We start from the raw sequence: 22,477 nt of genomic DNA, 5'->3' as shown, positions 1-22,477 counted from the left end.
TATACTGTGCAATAATAAACAGAGTAATCTATTATAGTTTCAAGTAGAGCATAATTATGATTAAAGCTGTGAAGCTGAACCAATACATGTAACTGGTTTAGCAATCTAGTATTTACACCTCAACAATTTGTACCCTTAGTAAGATTCAGATGTATAAGTGTAAGCACAAAAATAACAGAAAATTTTCATTCAATTCAGTTAATTGCGTGACTAGCAGTTATGATCTGCTCAGTATCTGCAGCTGGCTACTGTATGTTAGTTGTCCAGTTTTACAGTGCTAGCTGGAGTAGATTGGCTTCCTTGTCAGCAGAAAAAGAAAATCACTTAAACCCTCAAATTATTGAAGCACCCATGCATGCATGACAATAGTGTCAGACTTTTTTGGCATGTTGCAAAGAAACGTTTGTAAGCTGTGGTGAGTGTGGTCAAACACCTTATAAAAATGAAATTGTCTATAATACTTTAATTGACCAATTTTCTCATGTAACAGTGTATTTAGAATACCGTAGTTCGCTTATTTTCGTGCAAAAGATTTCGTGATAAAATTTTTTGTGTAAAAATATTTTCGTATGATTTACGTAAATGACTGCTCTATTAGAGTAGTTCGATCTTGTATAAAAATTTTCATGCAAGAAATTTTCGTACAAATTTTGCATACAAAATTATTTTACAACAAAAAAAAAGCAAATTACAGTAGTATTTTGGGTTTCTTGTACCAAGAGAGGATCAGCATTTCCAGTCAGGCAGGGGAACAGCAACATTTAAACATTCGCATGCATGTTATATAAAACATTGGGAAGTACAGTATGTACTATAAATAGCCATTTTTTTCATATAAAACTATACATAGATAACAAGTACATATGCTTGTTCACAGTCATATAATATGCATGAACTTGAAGAAGAATAAAGGTGCATTATATGGAATACAGTAACATAGACATGATCTTTTCACTATGTTGTCTTCTTTATACGAAGTAAAAATATATAGGTGAGGATGAACAAGGCTAGTGCTAGTAGCCCAAGTCCCAAAAAGTTCCAGTATATGTTGTACTGACGAAAATTAAGATTCTCCAGATAATCATTACCTTCTTCAACTGTTGTAAATAGACTAAAATAGACACAATTCAGCAAAATTAATTATACAGTATATACACAATTCAATGGAATTAAGTTCACAATCCTAGAGATTGCTGTTTCACATACACACAAATACAGCTTGTTTTATGGAAGTCTAAACTATGTACTATTACACATTAATACAAAGAGTAGCCTGCAGACAGGATGATGACTATTCAGTGAACTACAATACTAGACAACATACTGTAACTGTCTTGTTACGGTCAGGGGCATAGCCAGACTTTTGGTGATGCCATGCAGGGCCTAGCTGTAAGCTAAAGACCAAAAGAAAGTCAAGTGAATGTTCTGTCAACGCACCAATGGTCCGGGCAAACGGCCGGACCGCTTATGTTTACATACTTGGTCCCCCTGGACCTCCCATGCCAGTGCATAAATGGTCCATATCAAAACATATGTATGGGATTTGTCAAATCAAGCTTTATCAGGTGGTCAACATTAAAAGTTTTCAAATACTGGGTTAAACCTTTAAAAATTAAGAATTATGCATTAAATAAATCTAAAATCTGTTTAATATCCTTTTTGAAACCTCAACTTGGTAAAACAGGCTGATCATAAAATCTCATCATTCCTTGTCATTTTTTGTCCAATACAAAATACATGTATTTTACACTACATGCAAAAACACTAATTTACAACCTTTAACTCACAAAATTTCTACAGTACACCATACAATAAAAGAAAGCCCTTGAATATCTCTATCCAATTCCGACCGTACAAATGGGAAAATGTCGCCATAGCGACAGTTATTTACTGCTGATGATGACATAATACGCGCTCCATACATTAACCTATTGGAAAATTTAATTATCTCACCGGGAAAATCCCAATTTACAAGTTGTTATCCTCAACCAAATTCGCTAAATTTGGTATCATTCTACGCAGCGAAGGATGCTTAATAAGATTCCGACCGTACAAATTGTTAAACAGGTTAGGTTATAGAAATGTTTAAAAACACGTGTTTTTACGGGCATTCTGAACACGTAAAGTTTGCGGTACAAGGCTCCTTTTTAGCTCCCCCCTCATTACTAAACAAAGAACTTACACATGAATCGAATCGCCTTTCATCAAGGAATTTGATAAACCAAACGTCGTGTCCGTCAACCAAAGTACGCGGAAGTTATGGCGGCTTGTTTAGAGGACAGTGTTATTTTATACGAAACGGGCGTAACCCCCTTCGGAATATCTTACACAAGTTTTGATATGCCGGGCTGAACATATAAACGGTCCGCCTCCAGTTTGTCATGTACGAACCCGCTAAGTTATGCTGGCGTGAATTTTGCAGCGTAAGTTATACATAATCAGGGGCGGATCCAGAGTTTGGAAAGAGGGGGGGCACCTTTCTGAAAAACAGTTGAAGACCAAAAAAACTTGCTGAAAACCAGTTGAAGACCAAAAAAAAAAAAGATCACAATAATATATTACGTCTGTTATGTAAAATAAAATCCTATATATAGCTTCATAGGTAAGCTACACTGCCTCATGAACATTGTGACTGCTTTATTAGAGTAATTGACTGCTCTATTAGAGTATCTCGATCTTGTATGCAATTTCTTGAAGGGGGGCATTTGCCCCAAATGCCCCATCCTGGATCCGCCATTGATAATCTGAAGCAATATGGTTGATGCTAGCTACAACGTAAATATTAAACCCTTGCTCACAACATAGTTCCTGAAAATGTATGCCGGCATACGGCGAAGCGGATACAGCCGCCGGGGGGGCTCTTGATCCCCTCTAAAAATTTTTAGTGTACCAAGATCGAGACTCTAATAAAGCAGTCACAGTATTAGAGCAGTGTGTAGTGAGCTATGTAAGGATTTTTATGTATCAATTTCTTAATGTTTCAAGTAGTGTGTAAAATCCAAAGGGGTTTCCTGAAACCCCCTCGCTACGCCCCTGCCGCATTCGCTAACTCAATGCTGAGACGAACTGTCCCCAGACTTTGACTAAGTTGGTAGTAGTTAGGTGATCATTTTGTCAATCAGTATAGCTAATCACAACTAGCAGTAAAGAGTACGTGGTTTAGCTTTATTTTAACTGCTTTTTAATGCAGGCAAGGCCTGCATTAATGGTCTGTGAGCAACTGGTGCCCACAGCCAGAAAAAGTATACTTACAACTTACATTTACAATTGAATGTATAAAATTACAATCAAATTAAGTTAGCTGGCTAAGCTTTAGAATTGACATTTACAACCCGGACTAGTTTTGCTTGGGTATAGGACCATTTTTGTTGTCCTATATAGTTGGTCCGGCCGGACCATTTATGTCTAACATATGTGGTCCGGCCGGACTATTTATGCACCCGGACCAAATATTTTGTTACAGTTCTTGGAGGAGGTCCTGGGTGCTTCCCCCTAGACCACGTCTGAACGAAAATGATGCATACACAAAACGTGCCCTTAGGCAGCAACATTAAAAGGTGCTGTTTGTGCATCTAGCTAGCTAAAACCTACACACTGCTGTTTATGCAGCTTACAGAAACTATAAACCTATTGTAGCTAGCTAATACTAACTTAATCTTCACTTCTAGACCGTGACAGCCAACTTCAAATTTTATTTTATTTTCTAGCACACGGGAACCCTCCACACTCCGAGTCGCTTAGTTGGCAATACTTCCTTCCGGGTATACATTATTCTCGGTCGGCCCTCCTGTTGGTCAGTAACTTTAGACTTGGCTTGTACTCCAATGTATTCGAGACATCACGTGCCCGCAACATGTGACAAATAAGGCCATACCTATTGGATTTTATGTTGCATGGGCCCGACCGACTGTCTTTTTTCATGACCTGAAATGATAATGATAATCACGTGATATAGGATCACGTGTGCCAAGATGGTCAATATCGTATGTGCTAGTGAAAATCAGCTATTGGGATAACCAGGCTCCTCTAGGGATTAAACCCTTCAAAAGGTTGAGCTTTAATGGTGAAGATACTCTTAACGAAATAGTTCTTATATTCAAGAGGTTTGATTCATTGTACAGCAATACATTATGGTGCTGCAGAACACCCTATATGTTTCAGTAACGTTTTTTGTAGTTGCTGCTCTTTTTGTATGGTTCATAATACTTTAATTTTCTATTATGTACTAATTATTATTATCATTATCAAATCGACCTACCTACCCAAATTTTCTGAGGTTTTGCCCGCGCAACATAAGATCCAGTAGGTATGGCCTAAACAAACCATTCATCAGATAAATATACATCAACTATTCACAGTTTGTGCTCACCTGAGTTATCGCAGCTGCTGTCTGCCTCAACCAATCAACACTCTTTCGCCATTTCCACCATGCATCACATGCGCTACTGATCCTGTGACGCAATAGATTCGATGATTTGCTCAGCATTAATGCAATGCGACCTTCAAGAGTAGTACAGAGGAGCGCTGGTGTGCAAGTAGCTACCGGACAGCTCCAGGGCTGTAAGATTTGATGTGATTTTTAGTTGTAAAAGATTCTGCCTCTGAAAGGGGGGATTCGTCCGATCCTCCCCCCTCCCCCCTTCCTGCCTACCCTTGATCTTCTCCCCTCCACCAACTTCACCTCCTTATTTATAACCACATACGTAGCTTGCTACACTGCTTCTCTGAATACTGAAACCGATTTATCTCGATCTGACTGCTCTATTAGAGTATCTCGAATTATTGATGCCCGGGCCTGGGCCTGGGTGGCCCGGGTTCTGGCTACGCCCCTGGTTGCGGTAGCTGAATACACTTCCACAGCATTAGTGCCTGTAGGCGGAAGTTTGGCGGGAGGAACCTTTGGTGAATTTGTCGCAATTGGATTTTGGCAAGAAAATTTTTGGTGAATTTGTTAGTAGCTAACGCAGATTTATATTTGGACAAACAATTGTGTGGATTCTAGTTTGGTGAAACACCGCTCACCTGCCAAATTCACCAAACTTTCCCCCACCAAACTCTCTAGCTATACAGTACAATAGGAATCCAGGAGTTTTGTTTATTGCATGTATTCCATAGCCTGTTTTTATAGTACTGCCATTAATAATTTTTATTGCCAACAATTAATAAGTCAGAAATATGATAATGTCACAAAATCTTTTTTGAAAAAGGCTCTTATATAATAAACCCAAATGCTCTGGCCACATTAACTACAAAGATAATGATAAATCGAATGCATCTCTGATGACATAAGTTAAGGGCTTCTAGTTTAGTGTTGTATTTTAAGCATGGCAACATACCAGACAGTTCCATTATACCGTCCACAGTAAGTAAATTCAGTATTCTCTAGCTCATTCTCCAGTAAAATCTGTAACAAATGAATACAGTGATGTAACAGTGTAACATAAGAACACGGTGTAGACATGAGACTCATATTAAGCATTATGCTTTTGAGCAATACCCAAAATCATCCATTATACTTATACGTACATTCAAAATAGCAATAATAAACCCACTTATGTAGACATATTATTATGCTGTGTTATGATCTATTTAAAATTTTAACTGTTCTGTTAAGAGTATAATTTTATAAGCCAAAAATTGCAAAGACCTGAGTTTCTTATTCATGCACATAATACCGTAAATTATACTACCATAATTGTCACATCAATGCTCTGGAATCTGTTCAGCGTAGAGCTGCCAGTTGGGCTTCCAATAGCAGGTGGATTCCTTCATCTCACAGTTGGAGTAAGTCTTCTGACAAATGCATCCAAGCATTAAAGTGGCCTACCATTCAACAGCGTCACACCTACTTTACTATTTGTTGCATTCATGATAGCCTCCACCACAGGAATTCCTTACCATTTAGTGAACATTTTCAGTTGTCCCAAGCTCCCACAAGGTGTCACCCTCTATCTATCCGGCCTGTGACATCGTCTATTAATTCTTTTCGTTACTCTTTCTTTGTGAACAGCCCATTTCTGTGGAATACCATATGCCATACCATCCTGCGAATTAAACAGCCACCCTTGTTCCGTTTAGCCCTCCGTCGTTTTCTTTTTTGAATCTTCTCTATACTTAGCTAATGTTCTTGTTTTGTTGGTATTTATTTTGTTCTTATAGAAGTTATTTTCTTTTTCAGGTGCATTTGCTTATGTCATTGTTTTTGTAATTTCTGGTGTGTATGTGTGGGAAGTACGCCTACAGGCTTGTCCTTTTGTACAACCCGGTCTTTTGACAAAGTTGATAATAATAATAATAATAATAATAACATCCATTACATAGTGTCATTGCACAGTGTCCCATCATCTACACATAGTACGTATGTAGATGATGGGACAATCATTGTTATAACCAGTTAACATTATGAATTCAGATAAGAGTCAGGAACTACTAGCCCGCAAATACACTACTGAGGGGCCATCCATCCTTATACAACACATTACAGTAACCAAAGCACAATATATAATACTTACAGCATAGGTGTATTTGAAATAACTAAACCACTGCAGCCAAGTCACCCAGCTAGGTACTGTGTTTAAGCTTACAAAGAACCCACCAAAGATCTACAAAATGGACACACACAATAAAACACATGATGGGATAATATATGCTGTACCATGGCAAACACTAGCAGTACAATGTAGATGATTTGAGCAACAGGGAATGTGCCTACAGCAGCTGAAATTGAATACACCAAACCAGCCGCTGCCATGTTTTGAGCAAATATTCCCAACATGAATAAGAAGAACTTTTCTACTTCAGCTTGTAACCCTGAAACAAGCAGAACAATGTAAAGATATCCACAGCTAAAATGGTAAACTACAAGTTTTATAATAACTACAACAACGTCTTACCAATCATCCAGTATGCTATAGCAGAAAAGAAAGGAACTGGTAGTAACCTGAGAGGAATTAAATCACCAAAGAATTTTGAAAAGAAGTACGATGACACACGATAGAAACCACTTGAGTTTTCATGACTGTTAAAAAACACATACAACACCATCAACTGGGTATTTATACAAGTACTGTAACACAAATGACAAAGCTGAGATATATACATAGTCCCTGACTTAAAAATGATTGTTCTATTAGAGTAGCTGGCATTTAACATTGATGGGTGCACCAAGGTAGTAGGTATACAGAGCAGGGTGGCTGGTGTGCACAGCCCCCCAGAAGTTAAAGGTATTTTATAAAATATTCAGAAAATAATTACTCTTATACTTTCTAAGTGATTTGCACTGATGACGAGTTGTAGACCAGTGACAATCATGAGTTCAGTTACAAGCCTAAAGTAAATAGTCACAGTGTAGAATGGCATACAAAAAAACCATGTGCATTTCATTTCCTAGCAGACTAAATGTTCCCGTGGAATGGTACTGCATATTAGAATTTTTTAAACTCGGCAAATGTTATTAGTGTTGACTGTTCTATTAGAGTATTTGACTGACTGTCTAATAGAATTACCTCAATCTTGTATAGTGTTTGTTTTGTGTGCGTGTGCATGGGGAGAGGTGCACGTGCCCTCGGTGCACTTCCTTTGGATCGACCACTGTAACTGTAGGTAAAATTACTAGGAAACATATAGCTAACACATGTTATTCAACATTCATTTTGGTATGTATATAAACACCACTCACATGAACAATGCTCTCTCATTGACGAACAATCCCAAACTGGTAGCCACTGTAAACAGATTGCATAGCATGCAAAAGAATATTGCTCCAGATCTGTATAAAGAATAATGTGGCACTTGAGCTGAACACTACACTACACTACACTACATACAGTATAATAATGAAATATGGCACTGTGAAACTTGCATATTTTAGTGTAGACATCCTAATACCAAACTACTTTAGTATACTCAGTTAAGTGGTCTCATCATTACGTTTGATAGAGAAAAGATTGACTTGAAACTAGCCTACCATCATAGTAATACCCTCAGGAATGGGGGCTTGCTGTACTTGACTAAGTTGAACCATAATTGTGACTGGATCTACAAAAATCGTTCTTATTGCCCAAGATAGGAAGTTTGATTTTTTCACACAAGCACAAAGCTTAACGAATGCACTATCAAGTTTCACTGCCACAGTCGACCAGAGTGAAGTAGTCTGCTTTTACTGGCTGCTTTTTTTAAAGCACAGTGGCGAGCCGTACGAGTGGTCTGGGGTCTTGATGGAGCCCTGGCCAACGAGGAGATGGCTGTGTGTGGCTGTACAGCTCCGTGGTGTTGGACAATGACTTGTGCTGTAAATTTCCTTTCATTTTAGCCAGTTCTGAGCCCTGCATGGCCCATAATTTGGCCTCATTCATCCCAACACATTTCTTTTCAATTTTGAAAACCATCATGCCCCCCTTCCAGGGCCCCCACCTCCCACCCTTCTGGAGCTCGCCTGATACAGACAACCTCGGTTTAAAAACTATCTAAAATGGCGAGAAACTTAGCTGTTGACTACTCCAGTGGATGATCAAGAAGGTAAGAAACTGTTGTAAAACGTGAAAATTTGGTATGCGTAGCTACTGTACCACCATTGGCCAGCTACAACACTCTGAATATTTAAAACCGACATTTCTCAATACTTTTAAATGGACGATAAGACCGGTTTTCCCAGAGACAGTCACAATTATGTGCTTCAAACTTGAAGTCAGATTATTGTCTCCTAATCTCTATTGGACAGAAATAAATGTTCTGACCACATGAAACTATTATTGAACCATATGCGTATCTCAGAACCACTAGTTTTGCTGGAATGACAATCACAAGAGAAATGCAACCACATTAGATCAGCTATAATTATAGTTGTGGGAAGCACACCAATATTAAAATTTTGTAAACCAATTAGCTCCTTCCACTATAGTTTCACTCCATGTGGTACATGACACATCCTGACACAACATTCAGACAATACATGTACAATTATACTTACCTGTCAAGTAAGGCATTTTCTCCATCACCCAGTTGGTAGAATATAATTCCAGCAAACACCCCCAGTACAATATTTTGCAGCCACTATTGTAAATGTATGTAGCATTTCTTGCTAAAATAACTGAACTGCAAAAAGGGTGCAGCCTTCTAAAAGCCAGGGTTAGAAAGCTGTGAAATCAAATTAAAGTGGCAGCCATGAAATAGTTACAATGATGCTAATGCTAATGATGACACAGAGCGATCATCATTTACATCAAAAACATTACAACTATTTCATGGGTGCCACCTTTGATCTCAGACCCTGGATTTTTAAGGGCTGCACCCTTTTTCACACCTTGGCTGTTTTGGCATGGATTTTTGTTTTTGTACAGACATTTGCAGCCTCAATTAAAGCCACTTTTGGGGCTTACATGATTTTTACATTTTATTTGTACTACAAGATAGCATCTTTTAGCTAAATAGTTTTTCTGAATAATAATGTTATAACTTCTTCCATCTGTTTAGTTTTTAAATTTGTTACTCTAAATGTAGGTTGCATATGAATAGCAACACAGTCCATACATGTTAGTAAGAGCAATTATAATATATTTACTTACCACAGCTACTCCAGCAGTGGGATCCCTTAGTAATTTCTTCATCCCACGACCAAATAAATAGTAGGTCTGTTTGATAACAGTCTCATAATTAAAGTACAAAATAAGCTCATACTTACAATACAGTATATGTAGTCTAAGCAGGCAAGGTTTATTATGTTAAATATCCTCTAACTCACACCACAAATATGCCACACACACTCACACACCCACCCACACACACACACACACACACACACACACACACACACACACACACACACACACACACACACACACACACACACACACACACACACACACACACACACACACACACACACACACACACACACACACACACACACACACACACACACACACACACACACACACACACACACACACACACACACACACACACACACACACACACACACACACACACACACACACACACACACACACACACACACACACACACACACACACACACACACACACACACACACACACACACACACACACACACACACACACACACACACACACACACACACACACACACACACACACACACACACACACACACACACACACACACACACACACACACACACACACACACACACACACACACACACACACACACACACACACACACACACACACACACACACACACACACACACACACACACACACACACACACACACACACACACACACACACACACACACACACACACACACACACACACACACACACACACACACACACACACACACACACACACACACACACACACACACACACACACACACACACACACACACACACACACACACACACACACACACACACACACACACACACACACACACACACACACACACACACACACACACACACACACACACACACACACACACACACACACACACACACACACACACACACACACACACACACACACACACACACACACACACACACACACACACACACACACACACACACACACACACACACACACACACACACACACACACACACACACACACACACACACACACACACACACACACACACACACACACACACACACACACACACACACACACACACACACACACACACACACACACACACACACACACACACACACACACACACACACACACACACACACACACACACACACACACACACACACACACACACACACACACACACACACACACACACACACACACACACACACACACACACACACACACACACACACACACACACACACACACACACACACACACACACACACACACACACACACACACACACACACACACACACACACACACACACACACACACACACACACACACACACACACACACACACACACACACACACACACACACACACACACACACACACACACACACACACACACACACACACACACACACACACACACACACACACACACACACACACACACACACACACACACACACACACACACACACACACACACACACACACACACACACACACACACACACACACACACACACACACACACACACACACACACACACACACACAAATTTTAAAATGGATCCACTATTCATACAATCACCCAATTGACAATGAACACTGACTCACTTGTGTTAAAGGATTAGTAGCATACTTGGGTGCTATCCCATCAGGTTGGTCTATGGCCTTGTTCAAAAGACGTTTAAGTTTGTCAGTTAATATCTGATAGTCTTCACTATCATACCACTTGTTACCCAATGGGTGACCAGTATCACCAGCTACATACAATGGACCAGTACATTGTTGTTATGATTGTGTTAGCTTACTTTCACGATCTGAGGCATTCTCAGTTTCATTCAGATTGTCCAGGAAGAAGTCAGCTGGATTTTCAAATTCATCACACTCCACACCTGGCATGATTGACCACACAACATGAATACTGCATGTACATATCAAGACACATCGTGCAGCCAAGAAAGCTAGTGCACCACACAGAAAGAAAACAGTTCCATGATTCCCTCTCAAAAGCACATTACTTTTGTGTCATAGTTGCCCTCTACTTCTGGTACATACCCACATACCAAATTTAAGCAAAGCATTTGTGACCCCTAATAAAAGCATCCTCATTTTTTCTTCGATTCAGGAGTTCAGATATTAATGTAAATGTACAGCTAGCTAAATTGCTTGGAAAATTGAGGATGCACAAAGACAAATTCACATAATATAATTTTGATGTAAAACACTAATAAATATTCACAAAGTTTATGAATGATTATTAAAGACCAATATTTTATCATCATACCTACGGAAGTGAACTGCTTATGAGAATAGCTTGAAAATCAGTCTGTGCATAGGTTAACTATCATAGCTCATGAAACACATTTGGTGATTGAAGTAAAATCAGTAAACAAAACTATTGTAACTTCTGTTTTCCATAATCATCACTGAATCTGTTTAAAGAGAAATTGTAAATCTCAAAGCCAGTTTATGGCTGGTATGGGGTATTTACTGTTTAGACTATAAAGAAATGAAATCAATGCAAAACCAGTCAAGCAGTAAAATGGGTCTTCACAAACCAGTGAGAAATTGTAGCTGTCACACTACACACACACACACATACACACTTCCCACACCACTCACCAAGGGTATTAGCAAAATAAGGTAGCGCAGCCCTACCAACACCAGTGTAGACCACCACACCCCTGGACAACAGCATTAGGTGATCGCACAATCTAAAGATGGAGTATCGAGGTTGATGGATTGACATGATGATGACACGACCTTTTTTGCTTAAACTAAAAGAAATAGAAACATAGATACATGTAGAGAAGTATGTCTTTGGGCCAAGTTCAACTGAATTTCGGAGCTACCTTTCACAAACTTTCCAAAATCTTTATACAAAGCAAAATATCTTGATTGCCTTGAAATTTAGCATAGAATAAGGATGTATAATTATGGCAAGTTCATGTATTACATCTGGTGCAAATCTGATGAACATTAAAGTTATGGATAATTCACATTATAAACACCAATATACAGGATATACTGCTTGTAAAAATCACTTAAAAATCAGCCTATGTATAGTTAATTAGCTGTCATAGCTTAAAACGTTTGCTGTTTACAAGAAATCACAGTACCAGCTGCAGCGTTACAAGGAGAAAGCCAACCTCACAGGATTGAATTACTCAAATAGAACAATCACCAATGCGTAAAAGTCCACAACAACATTGAAAAAGGTTATGTCCACATGGTTTGAACCAAACCAGAGACCTATCACACCTAACTCCAAAATCCTTAACCACTAACTGCTACCATTGTTATTCAGCTTTCTATCTTATAAATGAAATTTAAATCTACGCATACCAACACAAAATCTAGAACATTCTATGTGTATTCTATTAGAAATTCCAAAAATTTGCAATTTATAATGCGATTAAAACATATACCACTAGCTAACTTGTGGCTTACATAGTATTAGTTAATAAGAAATTGGGCCAAAACCAGCTTGTAGCCAGCTTCAGAATATATAGAATTGCAAGCAGCCAAAGGAATGTGATCTTCAAAAGTCTAGGAGAAAAAATGCAAAATCAAAGGTGATAGCCAACAAATGGCTGCAATGCCAAGCATTATTTTATTAATGACTGTGCATTATTATGTGTATTGATTGTTTAGCATTAACAACATTGCAGTCATTTCTTAGCCACCACCTTTTGATGATTTTACCCAAGACTGCACCCGCTTACAGTTTTACATGGATAAAGTACACAATAGATACTGCACATTATTTAGACTGCAGTACCACATTTACTCAATGCTTATATACTTGTGAAGAATCTGTATCACTGATTCAGCAGTTGTGCTGTCCAGTCCTGTAGTTGGTTCATCAAGGAAAAGAACACCAGGAGAGACCACCAACTCCCTTGCAATACTTGTACGTTTTCTTTGTCCTCCAGATATGCCACGAGTAAATGCCGTACCAATCTACGGACCAACAAAATATTGTTAATGAGTGCACAATAGCAAACACTAGGTCCCTTGATATATAATGACTTAGAGTACATGACATACCAGTGTGTCAGCAACGTGAGATATTCCCAACTCTTCAATCACTTCATCAACCTTCTCCAATTTCTCATCTTTGTCCATTTCAGGTGGTAGCCTTAATAAGGCAGACAAATAGACATTCTCCTTCACAGTTAGTGTACCAGTTAAGATGTCATCCTGGAATAGAATTTGTAACTTACATGTATTTATGTACAATACAATTATAATTAAGGTTTGTGTTCTTTGCAGATGAACAAAATTAAACCTAAAGAAGAACAATTTTACAGGTAGCCAAACAACAATACGTCACTTAAAAATTGTACATAATACATTGTACGATAACCACTGCATATAGTAAATTATAAAATAGTTGTATACTAATGTAGTAATATCATATAAACGAAGTATCTGACATTCATAATTATCATGATTACATTTGGAAACAATCCCTCAGCAAAATGCCCCTAGCCTCCACATCTGGAATCATAACAAGATCTCTTACATACCTGGACAACATATCCACAGGCACATTTGAAATTGTGTGGTTGTTTTTCACCATTAATGAGTACATGTCCAGTGACCCACCTTCTATCTTTCCTGTCTGCCAGAATATCCAACAAGCTGTGTACAAATGTTGAGAGTGAAAAATAGTAAGTAATGTCAATTGTTTAATTAGACCCTGCATGCATTATTGCCTTAATGTAATACTAGCTGCAGAGCTATATTAGCCTTTTGCAACCATACTTTTCATATATGCATGCATATAGTGGATTACACATACTGTATATACACACACACACACCAGGGGCGGATCCAGGAGCTGGCAAGGGGAGGAGCACAAACAGGCTAAGTTGGTAGGTGGTTGGGGAGAGCAGATTCTCTTGTTTATTGCTGCATTTTTGAAGCAGCAAATAATCACCTCTTAGTAGTGTCTCACTGTTGATCTTTGTCATTTTGGCCTTTGCAGATGGTTGTGAAGTCTAAAAAGCTGTTTAAAAGGCTCTGAATGTCTTAATAACAGTAATACGATAATTATTTTAGAGGCGCTTAGTACGCACGATAGTGCTGGTTGACAATTTGAAGCTAAATTTGACTTTGGTTCGCTTTGGTTCAAATGAATTTGTAATGATTACTATTAAAATATGCATATTTTCATGAGTTTCATAAACTGATCTTGGCCTTAGTATTTACTAGAAGTATGGCTGGCTCCTCCACAAGGGTCAGTGGGGGCATTTGCCCCAAATTTGTTTTTTATTTTTATTTTCCAAAAACTGTGCAGCCTCAGTTTGAGGATTAACGCACATGTGAAACATACATACAAAATGTTTTACAATATGATTGATTATGGGATTACTGATTGGTAGGGGAAAGTAATAATAATTTCAGTTGGTACTTAAAAATTTGTAATGATTGTTGTTGGATTAGGTCAGGTGGGAGTGAATTCCACAGTCTAATTGATCTAGGGAAGAATGAATTACTGTACTGATCGGTCCTTGCATAGATATGATGAAATCTTTGGTCATGTCCTCTGGTGTTAAAAGTGACAGGAACTAAATCAACAGGAAATATATCAATGAGATTATGAACAATTGTAAAGGATGGTGATACTGGATACTTGTCTGCAGTGTTCTAAACTGGGAATGTTAAGGTGAATGAGCATGTTGGTTGCGCTGCTGAAACGCGAGAAATCAGAATCTAGCAGATTGCCTCTGTACTTGTTCAATGTCTCTTCTGATTTGAGGGGACTTAAGATTTCTCTGTAGGAATGCTTTGACTGATAGAGCCTTGGATGTGATGTTAGTAAAGTGTGTGGACCACGACAAATCATTGGTGATTGTAACTCCTAAATAATTAGTAGATGAAACTTCTTTGATAGAGATGTCATTAATGGTGCAGTTGTAGGTGATTGGATTGTGTTTACGGGTGATTCTCATGAATATACTTTTATCAGGATTAAAAACATACTAGATCTAGTGCCCCATTGTGATAAGGAGTTGAGATCGTTTTGAAGTGATAAACAGCCAGATGTAGAGTGAATAATGGTGTAAAGTATGGTATCATCAGCTTACAGGCCAATGTTGGCATTGATTGATAATGGTAGGTCATTAATATAACATAAAAATATTAGAGGGGCTAAAATTGTTCCTTGGGGGATGCCAGAGTTAACTGCATGTGACTCACTGGTTGAACCAGCAAGAATTACTTGTTGCATGCATACTGATGAGGAAGTTTTGTATTCATGTTAGTAGTTCCTCTCTAATACCATAGTAGGATAATTTGTTACATAAACAGTGATGGGGGACTTTATCAAATTCCTTAGATAGATCTAGAAAGATGATACCAATTTGAAGCCAGAGTCAAGAGATTTAGAAATGTTATTTACAGTAGTAATAAGTTGTGATTCGCAACACCTTCTAGGTCAGAAGTCATGTTGTTGGTCACAGAGAATATTTATTGATTCTACATGGGAGAAGAGATATGAGTAAGAATTAGGCACTCCATGATCTTGCAACTGATACTGGTTAGCAATATTGGTCTGTAATTGGATGCAAGTGTTTTGTCTCCTTTTTTGAATACAGGTACAATATTAGCACGTTTCCAGTCCATGGGAAGTTCTCCTTGATGAAGTGACGAATTGAAAATCAGAGGAGCAATTTCTTGAGAGGCTAATTGAAATAACTGTGATGGAATTTTGTCTGGTCCTGGTGCTTTATGAACATCCAAAGTTGTTAGGAGCTGGGAGACGTCAGTATAAGTAATGGAAATAGGCTGCATAAAAGGATAAGGGCTTTCATCTGGTGTGAGAGTAGACTGGGTGTCTTCGGTGGCAAACACTGAGCTAAAGTAATCATTGAGAATATTAGCTTTGTGGGTGGAATCAGAGATGGTGTGACCATTATGTGACAGTGGGGGTATTCCAACGTGATCCAATTTTTGTCTTTTGATATATGACCATAATTTTTTTTTTAATTAGCTGTGGAACTGGAGTCAATGACCTTCGAAAAGTAGTCATTATAGGCTTGACAGCATTCTTTTTGAGCTTGGTTTTTAAGAGTCTTATAATATTGCCAGGCGGTAGGTGAGCATGATCAGCAATACTGAGTATAAGCTCACTTATTTCGTCTACAAAGTCTTTTGATGTAGGTGGTGATCCATGGTCAGTTGATGTCTTGTTTGAAGATAACTTACCATGAACCAAAGTGTCCAGACAGAAGTGACAAGCAAATTTAAAGTCAGTCCACAACTGGTTGATCGGAGTGTAGGTTGTATTGGTATGCAGATATTCATTGCTAAAGTCATAAAAGAAGGATCTTGTTAAGCTAGAATCTGCTCTATTCCACAGGTAAATTTGTCTCAGTTCTCGGTTAAATGCCCCATCCTGGATCCGCCATTGCACACACACACACACACACACACACACACACACACACACACACACACACACACACACACGCACACGCACACACACACACACACACATACTCACGTGGATTTTCCACTACCAGATGGTCCCATAATGGCATTAACACCAGATCTCATTATCCCACTAGAGTGTACGCATACATACATAACAAGCACTACATAAGACAACAGTACTTTCTAGAGAATATGAAAACTATACATGTGGCACACAATCCTAGAATTTCAATCTCACCATGTGTCTTTTTCTCTAGTTTAGTACGATATACTTTAATGATAGCTACATACCTATATTATATGATACATACAGAATTACCTGACATTGTTAAGGATAACTTTAGGTGGTTTACGCTGCCAGAAATAACCCTGTGGTATTGTGTAGTATATATTATGGAAGGAGACAAAGTTTTTAGAGTTCTTCAGTCGTACAGTTGAATTTCTCTTCCTCCAACTCTCTTGTACAGATACACCACTATCTTTATGAAATAGAGTTATCCTTATTCTAGAAAGACCAGTACCACGTCTTGACAGAGGAGATTTAGGTGTAGAAGGAGGGTTACTGTCATTTGTGGTCATTTGAACAATTATTGTACTGTGTTCCTTTTTAGACTCTCCTGCTGATGCCAAAGGTTTAGCAAGTGAAGCAATTTCATCACTTTTTTTACCAGCAGCACCTTCAATAATTGAATCAGGACTTTGGAACAGATGACCAATCGGATCTAGTTGAATGCCACCATTTGAATATTCTTTAAAATTTTCTTTAGTGTACATGTTAACTATAAATTCTCCAACCTCACTGGTGGTTGGTTCATTAGGGAGTGCACTATGGCCCTCTGATATGGGCATCTCAAAGCCTACAGGAAATAATAGATTACATATAGTGACAGACTTTACATACCATCTTTAGCAGAGCTGGTCTTACCATTAGGTTGAAGAGCCAACCTGCCTAGGGCCTGCTATATATCCATACAGCTAGGAGCTTATAAGCTCTTATGCTTGGGACTTATAATCTGTAATTGACCCTGAGGAAATACAGTCTGGGAATGCATTCACACTTCCTTCTATGCAGCCATACTATTATGATAAGCACTTCTCTGGTATTTGCAAACCACAGTATGAGTAACTTCTACTTAGCACTTATCTAACCGCCACAAATGCATACTCCATCATTTACAGAAACCTCAAAGTTGTGAGATTGGAATACATTAAGGTTAGCTACCTGTACTCCTGACATTTAGGTAATTACCTACGTAGCTACATAGATTCCTTTTGTGAATGCATGAATGTTAACAACTATAACATGTACAACTAGCTATCTAAAAGCTACAGCTACTATTGAGGACCTTTCATGTGCTACATGACATAAGACCACCATATCACCAACCTGCATTGCTATGTCTCACGGCCTAAGTTTGGTCATTATTATGAAATCATGCAAGTTTTTACTATCATACAGTATGATAGTACTGTATAGTAGGGACCACAAAGGAGTGGGTGTGGTCTGCGAAATAACATCACCCAAAAACCAGCCTCAATTTTCCCTGACTACTTATATGAGGCAGTAGCTATTGGTTAGGTAAAACTAAGCCAAAACAAGCTTTCAGATCAACCCGAAATGCTTTCAACAAGTTGCTACAAAATTTTAAAAATAATTTATTTAACAGAATTTTCTACTGCCTGACTGACTGACTGATACCTCAGACAAGTGTAGCTAACTCACGATAACAGCTAATGCTATGGTCTTGATTTTTCACTGTTCAACATTGCTTCGGCCCGAGAGGTGCCTTTTGGCATCGCAGCATCTATTCGTTCGGCAGCCAGACGCAATTTTTCCCACTATTTGTCCGGCAGTGTCACCCATAACTCAAGTATCAAACACACTAGTTGTATGAAGGTAAGTTTTTGGGTGAGTTCGAGGTGAGCTAGCCCAGCTTTGCCAGGACGCTCGCCTCAAACTCACCCAAAAACTTACCTTCATACAGACAGTGAAAATCATCATTATGCTTAACAGACAAATGTCAGGTTAGCATTAGGGTTAGGGTCAGGTTCAGCTTCGGTTTCTTCTTCACTGGGTATTCTTCTTATATAGGTTTCTTCTTGAATGACGTATATAAGGTAGAAACCAAGGGAGGTGTGTAGCTGGGAGCCACATAGCACAGTGGTTACGATCCTGGGCTCACACACTGGACATCCCAGGTTCGAATCCAGGTCAGGGTTTTGTTTTCGTTTGATTACCCCGGCCTTTCAGTTTTGCCAAAGTTTTTTTCACGTGACTGCCGGGCGTGAATAGACACAGCATTTTGGCATACTGCAGTACATACAATGCATTCTTCATGGACTTACCAGTGTCTTCCTTTGTGTTCCATTCACCTTTGCTGACAGTGGAAAGTGTCGATTTGGCGATAGCACGTAGTAGCTTCCTTTCGTAATGGAAATCGTCTGTATTTTCATAGTGGCTGTTTTGATTGGAGAGGTGCTTTTCGAATAGTTCTCGATTCGTACTGGTGTGTAACTGGTTGAACACAGCCAACAACAAAGCCTAGACGATAATAATATGATATGACTGGGGCACACGGCACCATTTCTTGTTGTATGCATGGACTGCAGGTGCAAATCCGAAATGCTGTGTAATGGGTTGAACATAGCTGACAACAAAGCATAATGGATACTTCACTTTTCAGACGATAATTAAATTGATATAACTTGGGCGCGCGGCGCTATTTCAGATGCGGTATGTGTGGGTTCATCAATAATATTTACAAAAAAAAAGTTACCAAACAAGCAAACAGAAAACTTTGGAATTTTCAACTAGAGTAGGGACTATAGCACATTACTGAAACAAACAAGCTGGAGCAGTGAACAATATTAAATCACAGTAAAACAATAAGAAGTGATCCCTACTGTGCTCAAGATACCATAATAACCGCGGGTAGGGATATAACACTTCTTATAGTTGTACTGTGATTTAATATCGTGCACTACTCCAGCTTGTTTCAGTACTTTTATCGATGTGCTATGGTCCCTACTCTAGTTGAAAATTTCAAATTTTTATTTGTAGCTACTTGTTATTTCATCTTTAATGATTGTATGGAAACCGCAAGCTACCTTGCTAGGCATCAGGAAAGATGGGCTGAAGATCCACCTCAATGTCACTGGTGGCTTTAACCCACTCAATTCTTAAGCAGGATGGTGATCAATAGCTAACAGATCGAGATACTCTTCAGTTAACTCTAATAAAACAGTCAGTTGTACCAAGAGTTCATAATATATATATATTATGTACTCTTGGTTGTACTGAATAATGAATAGCTAATGGTTTCATGAAACATTAGCCTAATGTCTCAGAATGCTTGTGCCACCCAGACGAGATTTGTAAAAATTTTAAGATAGCCGACAGAAGGAATATTAGCTATTAATGGGGAAAACGGGAACGGCCGGGCTTTGCACCTTGCTCCTCGCCTCGAACTCACCAAGAAAACTTACTTTCGTGCAACTAGTGTAGGGTCGGGCGCCACGGATGTAAACGCAGTCTACTCAGTACGAGTCATGATCAGTAGCTAGCTAGCTATTGTGATTGAACCGGAGTTAACTTCATAGCTATTAAACTATCAGAAAATCTGTGATGAAAATCTTGTAAATATAGCTAACTAGCTACTAATGATATTGTACAGTACTTCACACAATACCTTCAGTGACTGTGGTCAGTAGCTAATACAGTACAAGCAATCCGATCCAATCAAATTTAGAAAGTAGCAAACTCGATGAGCGGCACTATTATTATTATTATAATAAATAATCAAAAACCTCGCAAACCTCTCTACGTATATGCAAGTAACGGATTCTATGTTTACACCCAGGTTTTCCCTACCCCGGGGGTGTAAAGAATCTATGGTGAGCGATGTCGAGCAGTGGCACGAAATAATCATAGACTTTCAGTAGGGGCTGATCTTATCTGATTGGAAGCTTAGCAACTGCTTGACAACAGAAACCATCCATGAGGAAACAAGTATATGGTGACAAACTGAATCGACTCAGTCTAAGCAGAATCTAAAGGAATTTTGTGCAGTGTGTGACATTCAGATACCACAAGGAGGCTATATTGTGTTAACATCAATGATTTATTAACAGTGCAGTGGACTCAGTAATGCCAGATATCTCAGTAGTGGGTTGAATCCAGGGTGGGAATGCATTCTGAATCAAAACTTGCAGCTTGCAATTGGCTATCACCACTGGAATTGCATTTTATCAGTAGAACCTCCAGGAAAATGGAATAGGATAGTAATAAAATATTAATAGCTGTCTCATGCAGTGATTATTCTCCTACCTGATAAATCAAGCAGATTTCTTCAATTCATTTATTGCATGACCAAGGCAAGTTTTGTTACAAAATACAGAAGTTGATTGGATATCAATAATTAATGTTTCTGCTGATCTTGACAAGGTATAGAAGATCACTCAATTTCTTCAGTTTCAGTGCGTAATGTCCACAGAGAAATTAACTAGAAAGTTGTGGTGACAAGAAAAGGCATGACTTCCGATTCAGTCTAATAAACAGAATATATGGTTGGTTAAGGAGTTATCACTTTTGGAATGTTCAGACGACCAACGATGAAATGCATGGATTCATCAAATTTTAGTTGTGGTTGGAGACATTAAATATCCAAAAGCAAACTGACTATAACTATATATTAATTCACTTCCTTTATATTTTCTCAATTTTGAGCCTGTAGCTATACAAATGATTAACTTTTTTCTCAGTCAATAGAAATCCTAGAATAAGATGGGAGAGAAAATTTTATTTTTGTTTACCTATACTGTACACCTTCAAAGGAAAATGAAAAAAACATACAGACAAATCAATAAAATTATACAGTACAATTACAATAAGGTGAATAATAATCACTTGAAAATAGATGAACAAATTTAACCTGTTTTGTATGAAGTGAAGCATGTGTAATGTTACACCTAGGATTCTTAGGTGGTACATGTGATTAATATGAGTGTTCTATTTCAGGTCTGAGTCGTCTGACTAGATACACTGAAATCACACATATATACATCTTGATCCAAATCATGTTTGCCTGGTGGATATGGGCATGATTTCACATGCATGTAAGGCTTAATTGAAATCTGGTTGATCTTGGAGTTTTGGAATTTAGCCTGATTCATGGCTATGGCAGTCAGACTCATCCTTAAATTTGTGCAACAGAAAATCAGCTCACTACTGAATACTGTACATCTAGAATTAGTTGACTGCACCAGCTGTTATAACTCCATACATGCGAAAATTAATAATGTATGCAGAATATATAGCCTCCTTGCAGTGTCTGCCGAAATATTTGCCCCTCACATTGCACAAAATTCGTCAAGTTTTAATCTGTCACCAGTGTCTTCCTACTTGCTTTATTTGTAGTATAGCTACATTCAATATA

The 22,477-nt window shown here is 38.5% G+C and overlaps 1 protein-coding gene across 3 annotated transcripts; it reads right to left on the bottom strand.

Moving 5' to 3' along the window:
- Positions 1–826: 826 nt before the first annotated feature.
- Positions 827–20,834, bottom strand: LOC136255875 (broad substrate specificity ATP-binding cassette transporter ABCG2-like). 3 transcript variants are annotated; one of them, XM_066048774.1, is made up of 17 exons: positions 20,732–20,834; positions 17,362–17,899; positions 17,113–17,172; positions 14,132–14,246; positions 13,650–13,802; positions 13,405–13,562; positions 12,222–12,376; positions 11,408–11,491; positions 11,211–11,359; positions 9,564–9,629; positions 8,969–9,051; positions 7,679–7,768; positions 6,894–7,018; positions 6,656–6,810; positions 6,513–6,602; positions 5,337–5,404; positions 827–1,111 (listed from the first exon to the last, which is right to left on the bottom strand). In XM_066048774.1, exons 2-17 carry the CDS (start codon positions 17,889–17,891, stop codon positions 955–957), a joined length of 2,238 nt encoding a protein of 745 aa, XP_065904846.1. In that variant the 5' UTR covers positions 17,892–17,899; positions 20,732–20,834; the 3' UTR covers positions 827–954. The 3 variants fall into 3 exon arrangements, with proteins under 3 accessions (XP_065904846.1, XP_065904848.1, XP_065904847.1); XM_066048776.1 differs by having other exon boundaries at positions 12,222–12,313; XM_066048775.1 differs by lacking the exon at positions 20,732–20,834 and adding an exon at positions 20,529–20,661.
- Positions 20,835–22,477: the final 1,643 nt, after the last annotated feature.

The sequence above is a fragment of the Dysidea avara genome, chromosome 5, assembly GCF_963678975.1.
Source record: "Dysidea avara chromosome 5, odDysAvar1.4, whole genome shotgun sequence".
In the NCBI taxonomy this organism is placed as follows: domain Eukaryota; kingdom Metazoa; phylum Porifera; class Demospongiae; order Dictyoceratida; family Dysideidae; genus Dysidea; species Dysidea avara.
The sequence above is the reverse complement of the archived record's forward strand: the minus strand, read 5'-3'. Positions and strand labels throughout refer to the sequence as shown.

Excerpts from the sequence above, each read along its gene's own strand:
- LOC136255875 (XM_066048774.1), bottom strand. The coding sequence starts at position 17,891 with ATGCCCATATCAGAGGGCCATAGTGCACTCCCTAATGAACCAACCACC. Across the intron at positions 12,377-13,404 it reads GTGATACAGATTCTTCACAA|TTTAAGCAAAAAAGGTCGTG; the intron begins GTATATAAGCAT and ends TATTTCTTTTAG. Across the intron at positions 11,360-11,407 it reads GAATGCCTCAGATCGTGAAA|CTGGTGATACTGGTCACCCA; the intron begins GTAAGCTAACAC and ends CATTGTATGTAG.